This window comes from Hemicordylus capensis, chromosome 2 (genome assembly GCF_027244095.1).
Source record: "Hemicordylus capensis ecotype Gifberg chromosome 2, rHemCap1.1.pri, whole genome shotgun sequence".
In the NCBI taxonomy this organism is placed as follows: domain Eukaryota; kingdom Metazoa; phylum Chordata; class Lepidosauria; order Squamata; family Cordylidae; genus Hemicordylus; species Hemicordylus capensis.
Window position 1 is genome coordinate 423,332,442 of NC_069658.1, and position 14,712 is coordinate 423,347,153.

Genomic DNA, 14,712 nt, shown 5'->3' on the forward strand with positions numbered 1-14,712 from the left:
CCGATGCTTTAGTAAAAAACGAGAGGAGCTACCAGACAGAGCTCCTCTCGCTAGGAAGGCCTGCTGCATACTGAAGGCGCTTTGCGCGTGCCGCAAAGGACGCCGATCGCCGGAGGCCCGGTCTACCCGCCGGGAAAAGGCCGGGTAGACCGGGCCTCCGATTGCCGGAGGCCCGGTCTACGTGCCAGGGTAGACCGGGCCTCCGGCGATCGGTGTCCTTTGCGGTGCGCGCATGCGCGCAAAGCGCCTTCAGTATGCAGCAGGCCTTCCTAGCGAGAGGAGCTCTGTCCGGTAGCTCCTCTCGTTTTTTACTAAAGCATCGGGTGAAGACTCAGGCGGGCAGGCGGGCGGGCAGCTGGGAGGGAGGGAGGGAGGGCTGGCGGGCGACGGCAGGGGTATTGGTAGCTTTGGGGGTAAATCTGCTCGCGGCGGGGGGGGGCGGGGGCGGCTGGTTTCCAGCGCCCCATTAGTCTGTTAAATATGGGCGCTGGAGGGGGCAAAGAGGCGGGAGGGGTAAGCAAGCCCTCCCGCCCTTAAAGCAATGCCCCCCCCCGGACCCGAACCAGCAAGGGCCGAACCGGTCCGGCAGTTCGGCCATTCTTTAGAATGGCCGCCGGACCGGTTCGGACTCACCCCTATCCTGCTCCTATGGTAGTATTTCAGCTAGCATAATATGGCAACTGCAAAAGCATCTTGCCCTGAGCGGAGAAGAGACAGTACCTGATTTAAAAGTATATTGTGAACATTATCAATTTTGGGGCATCTATTTATCTCACTGTGTGTTGGATGGTGTGTGTTAAATTTTCTGTAAACTGTGTTGTGCAGTTTTCTTTGAAAACAGTATATAAAACTCAAATATTCCAGTTTGGTGGTTAGAGTGACTCTAGGCTACTCAATATTCTCTCAGCCCAACTTATCTAACAGGCTTGTTGTAAGGATAAACATAACTGTGTGCACTGCTCTGGCCTCTTTGAACAAAGAGCAGGATTTTGTGATGGAGTAAACTGTAGTCTATGAAAGCTTATAGTATAACGGTTGGATTTCAAGGTACTCAGACTTCTCTCCTCTTAAAAGAGGATATTTAACATATGCAGATGTAGTGATGAGAAATAATTTAGCTGCTGAGGCTCTATTTTTTGTCAATTATTGTTTCAGGTATTAATATCCGTTCCACTTCAGTTGCTGCTTCTTCTAAAACAAGTAAAGATTTTTAGAGTACTGACGCTGCAAGCTTGATTCTTGACCAACTCACCTCCTTTCCTTCCTTTCCCTTCTACTAGAAAGGAAAACAAAGTATATACTGTAGTGAGATTACAAAAGATGGAGGCACAACATTGTTGAGGGGAATCCAACTGGTGTAGAGTGCACGGCCTTTCCGCAAAAGCAACGGCCCCATCTCTTGCATTCCTGTTCTGCAATCGCCTCATTTAAGAGCTTGATCTCCTTGCTTCCCTGACCGTGCTCTAAGCGGGAGTCGGGACCTGGTCTTACCTCTTTAGGTGGCCCGGCCGCAACACGAAACACACACAATGTCGTATGGGGGGTGGGGTGGGGGAAGGAGCCACGGCTGCGCACGCGCGTTGCCCATAACGGTTTTCTCAGCGCACGGCGTGGGCGTCTCCTTTCTCCGGATCCGATGGGCGTGGACTGCGTTAGGCCCCGCCCCCGCCCTTTTCCTCTTCTCTCCCCTTTTGCTCCGGGTGGCGGGCTGTTGCTGCTAGAACTGTGTGGTGGTAGCGGTGGTCCACGGAAAGATGGCGGCGACGGCGACGGTGGGCGCCCTGCTGTGGGGCTGGCTGTGGAACGAGCGCTTCTGGTTTCCGGCCAACGTGACCTGGGCCGATTTGGAGCGAGAAGGTCCAGACGGCGAAGGAAGCTACCCGCGCCCTGTCCACCTTCTGGTCGCTTTCCCGCTGGCAGTCGGCTTCTACGTCCTACGGTGGCTCTTCGAGAGGTAGGGAGGGGGCGGGTGGGTAGTGATGCCCGAGAGGGACGAGGATGGAAGAGCGAAAGGGAGAGGGGGCTGGCTGGCCGACCCCGCCCCACGAGGTGACGGGTTGGGGGGGGGGAATTGTTAGCGCACACTTCCGCCCGCCTGACTCGGCGGCCTCGGAGCGAGCTCTGTCGGCCGGGCGGGGTGGCAACTCCACTCCCCTAGACGGGCGAAGAGAGGCGGCGAGCGTCGCTCCCCATCCTCGCCTGGGGTGCTTCTCCTCTGTTCTTGCCCCTTTGCGGTGGTTTCTTTTTTGTCCTCACGCGTCGTGGTTGGCTTGTTACGTTGCTGTCGCGCTTTTCCTCCAAGGTGCTCCCATGTGGCACTGACTCGCTTCCCGTTTTCGACTGTTATCCTCGCCGCAATTCGGCGAGGTTGAGAGTCAGTGAGTCGACTGATCCAAGGTCATGCAGTGTGCCTTGAACCCAAGTCCGACACTTTAGTCGCTAGTACACCATACTGGCTTCGTGGTTCCCTGCATGACTCACACCCTTGTCTGAATTAATTAACAGGGAACATTCTTCTAGAGACCATTGATACGTGCAGTAGAATGAAGTGGTAGAACGGGCTGAGGAAAAGAATAAAGGGAAGCTGAGAACCTGATGGTCAAGGCAAGGTATAAATGCAGTGTTGTGGTTAGAGTGTTGGGCTAGGACTGGGGAGATCTGAGTTCAAATTTCCCCTCATCTATGAAACACACTTGGGTGACTCTGGGACAGTCATTTATTTCTCAGCCCAACTGGTCTCACAGGGTTGTTGAGAATAAACATCAACATGTACAGTACTCTACTCTGAGCTCCTTGGAGGAACAGTGGGATATAAATGTAAAAAGTAAATGAATATCAGTGCAAAAACTAAAAGAGGATCTTCAAAAGTACACTTGAAAGAATGTACTAAGTCTCAGCTTGTATCCGCATGTTAAATAGCTTTGCTGTCCCTTAGAGAAACTGGTTCAGTTTAGTCCTCTCCAAATGTTGTGATTGCTGTGGGCGCTGCGAGGGCAAAAGTGGAGAGGAATTTCCTCTGTCAATCACCCCCTTGTGCCTGACTAACGCATATAAGCAGTCCCAAGGGGATGAGTGACAGCAAGGCAGCGGGACTCCCACAGTGCTCATAATATCTGAAGAAGGCTTTTGAGACAGAACAACATCCTTGCAGCTGCCCAGAGACATACGTTTGGGCGGGGTATAAATTTAATAAATAAATAAACATAAATTTTGTACCAGTTACAGTTTCTTTGACGATCTTGATGTGCAGCCTAACATAGAATGAGTTGCAATCCAGATTTGAGATTACAGGAGACTGGGGAACCATGTCCCAGTCTGCCTAAGCCAGAAATATATGCAGTTGGTGTACCAGTCAAAGCTGGATAAAGCCCCCTGCCCCTGCCACAGCTGCTTCCTGGGCATCCAGGAGCAAAGCCAGGTCTAGCACTCCCAGAGTGTGAACCTGGTCTTTGAAGGGAATACAACCCTGTCCAGAACAGGTTGATGTACTATCACCAGGTGAGTAGATTTCCTAACCAGAAGAACATTTTGTCCCCACTAAATTTAAGCTTATTTATCCTTATCCAGTCCTTCACTAACTCCAGACAGCAATTCAGAGCATTCACTGCATCTTCAGCTGGGGATGGTAATGATAAATACATCTTGGTTGTGTTGGCATAATGACACGGATAACTTTTCCTAGTGATTCCATGTAAAAGTTAAATGTTTCTAATCTCCTTCATAATGGCTTTGTAGATGTATGTGCGCCATGGGGTGGAAAATAAGTGCTATTTCTTTATCTCCAAGAGCAGGGTGGATTTGATTTAAATCAAACTGATTTAAACCACGATTTAAATCACTAGCAGGGTGGATAAAAATCAAAAAAATCCGATTTAAGTCAAAAAAATCCGATTTAAGTCAAAAAAATCCGATTTAAGTCAAAAAAATCCGATTTAAGTCAAAAAAATCCGATTTAAGTCAAAAAAATCCGATTTAAGTCAAAAAATCAAATTTTTTTGATTTAAATCGGATTTTTTTGATTTTTATCCACCCTGCTAGTGATTTAAATCAGTTTGATTTAAATCAAATCCACCCTGTCCAAAGAAAAAGAGAGAGCCTTCTTACAACGCTTAATGTTACAACATTTTTTCATTATTGTCATAACTTGATTAGTTAACATATTTGTTTAATTACTCCTTTTGTTGTATACTATAAAAGGTATAACAACTGTCCCTAACTTCAGAAATTGGGAACTGCCATAAGAACAACATTCTGCTTGAAACATACAACATGAAAACTCTGAAAGCATAGGAACTTATTTGGTTTAAGTTATATTCTAAAATAAAGTGTGCCATTGAGTCAGTGTCGACTCTTGACTATCACAGAGCCCTGTGGTTGTCTTTGGTAGAATACAGAAGGGGTTTACCATTGTCTGCCGCCACCACCCCACCCCACGCAGTATGAGATGATGCCTTTCAGCATCTTCCTATATCGCTGCTGCCTGATATAGGTGGTTCCCATAGTCTGGAAAATATACCAGCAGGGATTTGAACCAGCAACCTCTGGCTTGCCAATCAAGTCATTTCCCTGCTGCGCCATTGGTGGCTAAGTTATATTCTAGAAAAAGGATAAACATTATCTGGGATTATAAACTAAAAAAAAAAAATTTACAATTTTAGTAGAAGATTTGTCCCACATTGAAAAGATGGGTGAACCTCCCTCCCCCTACCCCCAACAGTTTACATGACTGGTGCACTGTTGAACTTTTTCAAATAAAACGTGAAAAGTAAAACTTCTCATGACACCAGTGTTCCCTCTAATTTTTATCATTAGTGAGCAGAAAGAGTTTTGTTCTGGGCGGCAGTATCAAGGCAGTGCATGCGCATGCGCGCACACACACACACACACACACACACACAATTAAAGAATGAATGCACAGAGTGCTCTGCACAAATTTTTTGTTTCACTGCCCCACACATCTCCCCCCTCTCTATACGCGCACACACACACACACACATTCTCTCCCTCTCCCTCTCCTTCTGATATATTCCTTTCCTTCCCATCCCACACATCTCCCTCTATACACACACAATGTCTTCCGTCAACACTCCTGTGACCTCCACATATTTCTTCTCTAAAGTTTTATACTGGCTTTGTCACTAAGAGTCGACACCAACTTGTGGGCACTTAATCAATCAGTCAGACAAACATTGCTGTGCATGTGCTCTCTCTTGTTCTCTCTCCCAGCACTGCTGCATTAGAGCAGTGTTTCTCAACCACCGGTCCGCGGACTGGTGCTGGTCCGCAAGGTGTTGAGTTCCGGTCCGTGAGGCATCACTAATAAAAATCATCTCCCAAAAAAACAATTTCGGGCTGGCGGGGGCCGGCAGGAGCTCTTGGGTGTTCATTTCCAGGCAGCCCTCACTGCTGGATGCCAGGAGTTGTAGTTAAGACACACACTATGCAAAGCATAATGTTTCGGAGACCTGCCTGAAATTGCTTTTTGTGGGGTGCCTGGGGGTGGGGGTGAGTGGGGTGATCTCCTTCCTAACTGCTGGTCCAGAAAACTGCACAAGAATAATGTACCAGTCCATGACTCCAAAAATGTTGAGCAACACTGCACTAGTCGTTCTGGCAGAAGTCCCTCCCCCGGCTTTCCCATTGGACAAGGAAGCCTGTAGGGAGTCGGGGATGGGGGGAGGCAGAAGGGAAGGGAAACTGCTTGCGAGGCCTCTCCAATCTGAAAACATCCACCTTGGGAGTACAGAGCCAGCCCACTCTGACAGAATGGAGAAAGCTGCCAAAGGGTGGTAGGGGCTGGGGGGAGTATGCAGGCCTGCAAGCCTGTGCCGCCTCTTGTAGTGGCTGGCAGTCGCTGTCTGTGCTCCAGGAGCCTCTGGCTGTAAGAAAAGCAGCTGCGGTGCTGGCTGGAAAGAAAAGAATAAGCAGGAGAGCTTTTTGCTAGTAACTGCTTCTAGACTGGAGAAGATACACCCTTAAGAAAGAACTCTGAAATGGCTGTTGATTTCCCCCATTCCCTCTATATCAGGAAGCAGAAGTCATTTCACTGTAGCTATAGCCCAGATGTCAGGAAAAGATTTCAAAGCACTGATTTCCACAACTGCAAGGGGCTCCAAGTGAGAAGCTAAGGAAAACCAGGAGAGATCTTATGGGCAGGCAGTGCTGTGGATGCTTTCCTTACAGCTGGAGGTTTCTGGAGCAGAGTGTGGCTGCCAGCCACTCCAAGAGGAGGCGTGGGCTTTCAATAGGCCCTTGCCAAGGCCAGAGCGGGAGAATCAGCTCTCTCCCTTGCACAAGAAAGCCGATTTCCCTGCTCTGGCCACAAGACTTAACACAGTGGTGGATGGTGGTGGGGAGACTGCCGACATTTTAAGCAGCCACTGGAGCACAGCATGTAACTGCGCGGCTTCTGGGATTCTCTGCATGGCGGGCTGGAATTCTTTGAGTGGGTGCGCAGCCACACGCCTTAGAGGGAACGGTGCCTGACACTTGCTTTTTCTTTGCATATGTTTAGAGAATATAGGGATGCTCACATAATTTGCATTATGGTGGTCTGAGTGCATTATGCTGCTCTGAGATCTAGTTCTTTGTGGGTTTTGTACACTATTATTTTATGTATTTATTTATTTTATCAAATTTGTACACCGCCCCAAACTTTTGTGTCTGGGCGGTTTACAATAACATAAAACCAGTTAAAAACATATACAAAAACTTAAAAACAATTTAAAAATAAACCAGAGATTAAAACCCAAAAATATTAGGAAGCTGAGAAAGCTTTGGTGAAAAGATGGTTTTTCAGGTGTTCTTTGAAAATTGCCAGAGATGGGGAGGATCTGATCTCAGCAGGGAGCGCATTCCACAATCTTTGGGCAGTGACCAAGAAGGCCCGTCTCTGTGTAGCCACCAAAACAGTTGGCGGTAACTGGAGACGGAACTCCTCAGATGACCTCAATGGACGGTGGGTCTTGTAATGAAGAAGACGCTCTCTTAAATACCCAGGGCCTAAGCCATGTAGGGCTTTGTAAGTTATAACTAGCACTTTGTATTTTGTCCGGAAACCTATTGGCAGCCAGTGTAACTCCATCAATAAAGGAGTAACATGGTCTCTTCGAAATGACCCAGAGACCAACCTGGCTGCTGCATTCTGAACCAACTGACGCTTCCGGACTATGTACAAAGGTAGCCCCACGTAGGGTGCATTACAAAAGTCAAGTCTGGAGGTTACCAACAAATGTACCACTGTTTTGAGGTCGTTGATATTGAGAAACGGGCACAGCTGGCGTATCAGCCGGAGCTGATAGAAAGCACCCCAGGCCACCGCCTCAACCTGAGAAACCAGGGAGAAGTGTGAATCCAGAAGTACTCCCAGACTGCGAACCTGTTCCTTTTGGGGAAGTGTGACCCCATCTAGAACAGGCAGATCAAAATCGTCTCTCGAGTTCTGACCCTGCACAATAAGTACCTCCGTCTTATCTGGATTCAGGTTCAGTTTATTCTCCCTCATCCAGCCCATTACTGTTTCCAGGCAGGCATTTAGGGAGGATATGCCAGCTCCTGAAGAAGTTGACATGGAGAAGTAGATCTGGGTGTCATCAGCATACTGGTAACACCCAGCTCCAAATTCCCTGATGACCTCTCCCAGCGGTTGGAGAAAGCATTGGAGAAAGTACGGAGCCTTGAGGGACACCATACTTAAGCTCAGATTTTGAAGAGCAACAGCCTCCAATCAACACCATCTGGAATCTAGGAGGTAGGAGCTGAACCACTGTAAAACAGTGCCTCCCACCCCCAACACTCTCAGATGTTCCAGAAGGGTACTATGGTCGATAGTATCGAAAGCCGTCGAGAGATCCAAAAGGACGAATAGAGTCACACTTTCTCTGCCAATTCCCAATGGGAGATCATCCATCAGGCCGACCAAGGCAGTCTCCACCCCGTAGCCCACCTGAAAACCAGTTTGAAATGGGTTAGATAATCAGTTTCCTCCAAGACCGCCTGGAGCTGAGAAGCTCCCACCCTCTCAATTACCTTGCCTAGCCATGGGAGGTTGGAAACAGGCCTATAATTGCTCAATTCTGAGGGATCTAATGCAAGCTTCTTTAGAAGAGGTCTAATGATTGTCTCCTTAAGACAAGGAGGCATCCTGCCCTCTCTCACAGAAGCATTTGATTTCCACCAGGCTGTCTACAACAACCTCCGTACTAGATCGAACAAGCCAATTAGACATTGTAGTTGATAGGAGGAGGAGGAACAAATATGTGAAGTAGGCAAGTGATACGTAGCACCTAGTGAATGATGCTGCATTTAATGTTGCATCTTAGCAAGACAAAAATGAGGACAACCAATTATGCTGTCGAGATTTTGCAAACTCCATCAGAGGAAATCGAGTGCAATTGTAACCTCAGATACGCTAAGGCAGGGCTACACAATACTAATGAAACTGCCCTTGAGGCATTGGCAGACCCTGACTGACTTTTGGGCTTATATGGGGAATCAGAAAATCTTAAAGTGAGCAGCTCATTACAGAATAAATTTGTGCAAAGCTTTGGACTTGGAAATGACAGAGTTGAAGTCAAATTAAATCAGATTTATTTAGCATTTGGGGGTACAAAAAGGAAATCTTTATTAGTAAGCAACACAATAAGTGCTTACTGTACCACAATAAGTGGTACAGCAGGATGGTATAGCTGGTGCCCAGACGCACATACACAAAGTGGGTGAGCCCAGAGAAGAGATACACTCATGGTGGTCTCAAGGGCAGCAATAGGCCACATCTTGCCCTGGGGCCAAATGCTGACCACACCTTTCTGCTAAAAAGGGTGACATCACATCCATGGTGGACAAAAGAATGCATTTTGTCTTGTTCAAAGAGTCCAAAATGGGAACTACAAGCCTGTAGTTCCAAAACATGTGTAGGGATGCTATCATAGTCATAACAAGAACTTAGACCTCCTGTTTTGGAGTAGAAATCCCATCATCCCCAGCCACACTGGTCAATAGTTGGGAATTATGGGCGTTGTGGTCCAACATCTGCAAGAGGGCCAAAATTGTACAGCCCTGCTTTCCAGTTTTTAAATTATGAGCAAGAATTCATCATTCTTGAAAATACCTAGGGTTAGAAACAATTGGGGTGACTGTATGTTGTTAAATTCATAGTCAAGTGAATTTTTGATATGGAGACATTCATATAGAAAAGAAACAAAGAGTTAGTCTGACAATTTACATTTCACAGAACACCCACAGCTACTTATACATGTGATCTACTTGCATGACCAGTGTTGCATTCAGTGAACATGTGTGATTGCAACTCCTTTTCCAGAAACTGAAAAAAACACAACTACTGGATTCCCAATTCACAGATGAAAAGGGGCAATCTTGTGGCAGTTGGTCATTCAATTAGACTACTCAGTGAGTAGACTACATGTGTGAACAGGATTTTTATTAAAATACAGACTTCTCGTCTTACTTCAGAACCAACTCTTTAAAAGTGTTTCTCTCAGAATGGTGCTATAAAGGGAACCAAACAGGTATGGTCTAATCCCCTGAAACTGCATGCAAGTTAATGCTTTTTTAATGCATCAGGGGAAAGCCCTTTGCTCATGGAAAGTGGGTTTGAAGTATCTCTAGACTTTGGACATTCAGAGTTTATGGCTTTTGAATATGTGCAGCTCACTAGAAATCATGTGGACAGTAATTAAGAGAGGATAACATTGAGAGGGTGTGAAAGACTGTTTTTCTCAAAAGTAATGTTGCAGGCCACACAAAGCATTTTAGAACACACACCCATTTTTGCTTGAGAGTACAAATGCTGATTCTAGTTGGGCATTTATACTTAACTGGTTCTAGAGGAGGTAGAGAGGTAACTGTGTTCATCTGTTGCAGGAAAAATGAAAAGTCTGTCACCTTTTTCCTTCTTAATTCATGTTCAGTCATCAGACTGGAATCTAGGAAGTACTCCATGGCATTACAGTTGTGAAATTCCCTATAGACTTTGGGAAATAGGAGGCCGCTTTTTCGTGTATAAGATGTCTCTGTTTTCCTCCTGTTTTCATACTCAACAAACATTTAGTTTTATCATTTATATTTTACTATGTCAGTTTCCTTGTCATCTTGGGGTATGAATAGTGCAGAGTTCTGGGGCATAATTTAACACTGGGACTAATGACACAGAGTTCTGGGCCATAGATTTCTGCTGCATTACTGTTTTTCTTTCCTGTTCTCTCATTCTGTGTTTCACTTTATGAAGAAGTGTACCCACACTTTGAGTTTAACACAGCTGCATGCTAATTTTTCATAAGACTATCTTATTTATGCAGAGAATGAATATTCATTGCATAGATTTCAGAAAGGTAATGTCCTCCATGGAGATGGGGAATAATGCAGCTTATATTTTCTGTATTCTCTGTTTCCTTTTTGTTTTGCCACACCAGTAGAGAGTGAAACTGTGAGTGTGTGAAAGGGGATCAACCTTTATCTTGACAGAACTGTTTTGATCTGCAAAGGATATCCCCCACCCACAGCCCTCTCTAGATGATGCTAAAATCTTCAGGAAGCTCTCATATGCACAATGGAATTGTGTGACCTGTAGAACACCACAAGTTATATTTGTTGGTTTTTGTGCATTCATTGCTTTTGCCAGGCCCTTTGGAGTTCTGATGGGTCATACAGAGTTGTACCTCCTTAGCCTCTGTTACCTATTTTGGAAGAAATCAATTTGAGTTTAAATTTCATATTTATATCCAATCATGTCTAACCCCAAACAGACAGACCCTCAAGGCAACTAGGAGCTCCCCAGAGGGACGTAATTGATTTATTAGGCACATGAGAACCTAAACTTCTCTGACAGAGGTTGCCACTTCCCCTGTTCTTGGCTAGGTTAACATAGCGGGACTATTACCACAATCCTTTTCAAGGAAGGAGAAGTGGCCAGACTGGGTATGGGAGCCCTGCTTGTTCCTGATTGGCGATTATGAGAATTCTACAATCAAGGCAGGAGGGGGAAATGATAATCTGTGAGCTGGGCATGGAAGTGGGTGGCAGCGGCAAGCCCAGAACTTGTACCCAACACTCCAGAGTGAGGGTGGAGGGAAAGCCCTCCACTGCCACCCACTTCCTTACCTAGCTCACAGATGAATACTTTCCCCTCCTTCTACCTTGGTTCTAGAATCCTCGCAATTGCCATTTGAAACTGTGTGTGGCTCTCATATCTGGCCTTACCCCTCTCCTAAATGAATAAATAAGAGAACTGGTCCAGCATCATTCTGTAAGGAAGAGAAGCTGGTAGAAGTATGAAGGGACCATCTTGTTGCATCAGAGCTTGAACCTGCTATAGTACCACAATGCATAATTCCCCTTTACCTAGTCTAGGAATCTAGGCATTCCTGTAGTGTATTACTCAGCTAAAGTAAAGAACACTGCAGCTGTGCATTGAACTCAGCTTCCCAGGGAAAGCAGGAAACCCCAATTTCTGCAGAGCAATCAGCACAGAAGATAATTTCCAAAAACAGTAGAGATGGAACAACATGAGGGTACAGAGAATTGGTATGTTGCTGTAATTATTACTATGTGATAATTGTTGTTATATTTGTGTGGTAGTAATTAAACGTTTTTTAAATCATAGTTTCTCAACATGTGGTATGAATAGAGGGGAGAAGGGAAAGGAGCCCAGCAAGGAGGATGGAGAGGAACATGTGTGTTTGCTGCTGGATAGTGACAGTGGTGGGGGAGTGTGGGGGAGGAGGAAGCCTGCCTCAGGAATGTTGGCCAGTAGCTGGGGAGGTAGCAATCTTCTCTGGGAGAGGAGTATTGACCATTGATTAGCCAATAGCTGGGGAAAGAGGAGGCCTGCCTCTCTGGGGAAGGACAAGGAGAAGCCTGCCTTGGGGGGAAATACTGTCTTTGAATTGTCAGAAATGATGTGCTGGGATTGGGCACAGACAATGAAAGACCAAATTGAATCCTGCTCTTGTATCATATGGTCAAACAAGCAATGTTGCTGCTATAAAGAAAAACACACACGGAGTGATTCTGTAACAACTGATTTTTTACTATCTTGTTGGAAGCTTCAGACAGAAAGCTGCTTTGCTTTATTTTGATATTCAGCACCTAAGAGAACTGCAGTTTATGAATGCAGGCCTCAATTTCTCTGAATGCTGAGAAATGCTATGTTCTATGTGCTATGCTATGTTCATAGCATAGTTTTCATATCATGAAATGCTAGAAGAATGTTTCAGCTCTCTTTCCCTTGGTGAATGGCTGTGGATTCTTCGTTTCTTGAAGCAAGTCACACCTGCTAAGCTAGCGTCAGTCAATAAAATCTTGCTGGAAGCTAAATGAAGCACAACACACACACCCCACCAACTATAAGCACTGATGCAGAAATTTCTTAGTAGGAGGTGTAGTAAACAAGGGTCAGATATTTTTCTGGTGTGGTGTCAGTCTTTTCACTTGACATGAGCTGAGGGGGGTGAGAGAGAGAGAGACACAGACATTTCTGCTGGAATGGAGTGCAAATGTCTGGTAAATTTTAAAACGCTTTTCTTGGAGGATAGGTTGAGTTTTCTTCTGCAGTTCAAGTGTTCTGGCTTCGAAAGGGATTTTTTTCTGCCGTTTTCCACCTGAAGATTGATCCCAATTGCTGACACCCAAAGTGCATACTACTACCCACTTTGGGTTAGTGCTTGCTCATGCCTAATGAGGTTCCAGTTGAATGTGGGAAGCAAGATGCAGCCTTCAACCCAACAGTTAAGGCTGTCACTTCTCCCTTCTCCTTCCTTTCTTGTCTCTCTCTTCCGATCGCTTTCTCTCTTGTCATCTTTTCCAATTTCTCCATCTTGCTCCATCCTCCCCTAAAAACAAAGAGACAGAATTTGGCCATGTGCAATACTATATGTCCCAGCAATAATTTGGTGTGCTTTGCCTTGCATAGCATTGAATTCAGCCTGCCTACATTTGACTACTATCATCTTTAGCCCAGGTACATGCTCAAGTTATGAACTCCTGATGTAAAAGGTGGCAACCCTACCCACATGAGATCGACAAGTCATATCACAGTCCTATATACCCAACCCTTCTTCCAGCATATGGCACACATGATTGTGAATATGAAATCCACTGGAAAGTTGAGGTGGTACTTAAGTTTTTCAGAATATAGGGGGTATGTGCTTCTTAAAAGGTTGAGAAGCACTGGTTCAAATGACCCAGTTAATAATAGCCACCCATTAAAATGGTCATTTTTGAGACCAGGTGGCCTTCTTTTTTCATTAAGATCAGAAGTGCATATTTGTCAGATAAATGTTACTTTCTGTGGGTAAATTGCAGACGGCAGGGGCGTAGCTATAATTGAGCGGATGGGTTCAAAGAACCTGGGCCCCTAAGCTCTAGAGGGCCCCCCAGGTCCACCCCTCCCTATTTTCTTCTTTAACTCTTCCACTCTGAGGGGCCACCGGGAAGAGGGGTGAACATGACATGGGCCCCCTGTCCCTTAGCTATGCTCCTGAAAGAGGGAGGTGAACACAGGTAGTTGTTGTCCCTCCCTGCCTTTTTTTTTTTTTTTTGTCTCTGAAGAAGTCAGGTCTCTAGTAGTTAAATGGCATGATTTAAGCTTGTTTAAATCTCAAGATTTTTCTTCAAGAATCTACAGGAATTGCAGTCCTGTCTGGCTAGGCATCTCACATAAAACTTGTCAGACAACAGTACTTCCCTGGATTCTCTAAGGGAAGCCACAGTAGGTAAACAAAATCATGCATTATTTCTAGGGTGATTGTAGCCTAGCCCATAAGAGATATGGTTACCTTTTGATATTTTGAGGAGCTTGAATACATGGGACAAAAATAGAAGTAATTGCAAAGAGTATCTTAACTGAGAATGCTTCCTGTGGGGAGAAATTATAGATAAGTGAGCATGTGTGCATTCATATAGGTTTGAGTTATATTTTTGGATGAGCTCTTTTTCTTGTGTTCAATCATGGTACTTCTCACCTGTTCATTCTTGTACCCAAATCCATAGCACGTTCCAACTATTTTTCTCTGGATGATTGGACCATCTGCATTCATCATTTTTTCCTACTATTACAAAACAAATCCCAAGCATTTCCAAATGTTGAAATGTTTGGTTGGGTGTGTCTGTGTTTAGCTTTGGTAAGTAACTGATTTGTTTCATGTAAAAAAGCAGGTTTGGTTGCAGGTGACTCTACTACTGGTACATATGTCAGTTGTGTCATAATCCTATTTCCATGTGCCTGCTTCCTAGAAGATGATTCTGAATACAGGTCGAGAATCCTTTATCCGGACTGCTTGGGACCAGAGGTGTTCCGGATTTCGGAATATTTTCATAAATCAGATATCTTGGGCATGAAAGGTTACTGTTGTTTTTTTTAAAGGTTTTCAGTGGGATCTCACTCCTTCCCGCTTTCCCCCCTTCCCCTCTCTGAGAGCGGCTTGCGTGTGAGTGACAGTGCTTGAGAGGCAGTAAACAAAAGGCAGATAGAAAAGCCTGAGGGGAAGAACTAAAAGGGGAGCTAACGAGCTGAGGATGCAACAACAGCAAGTTTAGGGGCCGTAAGTGATCGCTCCTGCAAACTGCGTGTCCCACCCAATCCAGGCCCCAACAGTTCTCCTGCAAACTGCGTGTCCCACCCAATCCAGGCCCCAACACTTCCCAGCTGATTACAGAGCCGCAGTAATGTTCTCTCTGTGAGTTGCGGGCTTTTTG

The 14,712-nt window shown here is 45.5% G+C and overlaps 1 protein-coding gene and 1 long non-coding RNA gene across 6 annotated transcripts in view; one reads left to right on the forward strand and one right to left on the reverse strand.

Moving 5' to 3' along the window:
- The window catches only part of LOC128344242 (uncharacterized), a 30,781-nt gene extending 29,155 nt beyond the window's left edge, over nt 1-1,626 (reverse strand). Inside the window, exon 1 of one of the 2 annotated variants that reach the window (XR_008315741.1) lies at nt 1,492-1,626. This is a non-coding gene — a long non-coding RNA (uncharacterized LOC128344242). The other variant, XR_008315742.1, reaches the window with a different exon arrangement.
- Nucleotides 1,627-1,754: 128 nt separating this feature from the next.
- CERS5 (ceramide synthase 5) overlaps nt 1,755-14,712 on the forward strand; it is an 89,205-nt gene continuing 76,247 nt past the window's right edge. For 3 of the 4 annotated variants that reach the window (XR_008315737.1, XM_053293984.1, XM_053293985.1), the window contains exon 1: nt 1,755-1,954. Coding sequence is in view for 2 of the 4 variants with exons in the window: in XM_053293984.1 (XP_053149959.1) it covers nt 1,755-1,954 (200 nt within the window). In the remaining 2 variants the exon portion in view is untranslated. The remainder of the gene's footprint in view (nt 1,955-14,712) is intronic. The other variant, XM_053293986.1, reaches the window with a different exon arrangement.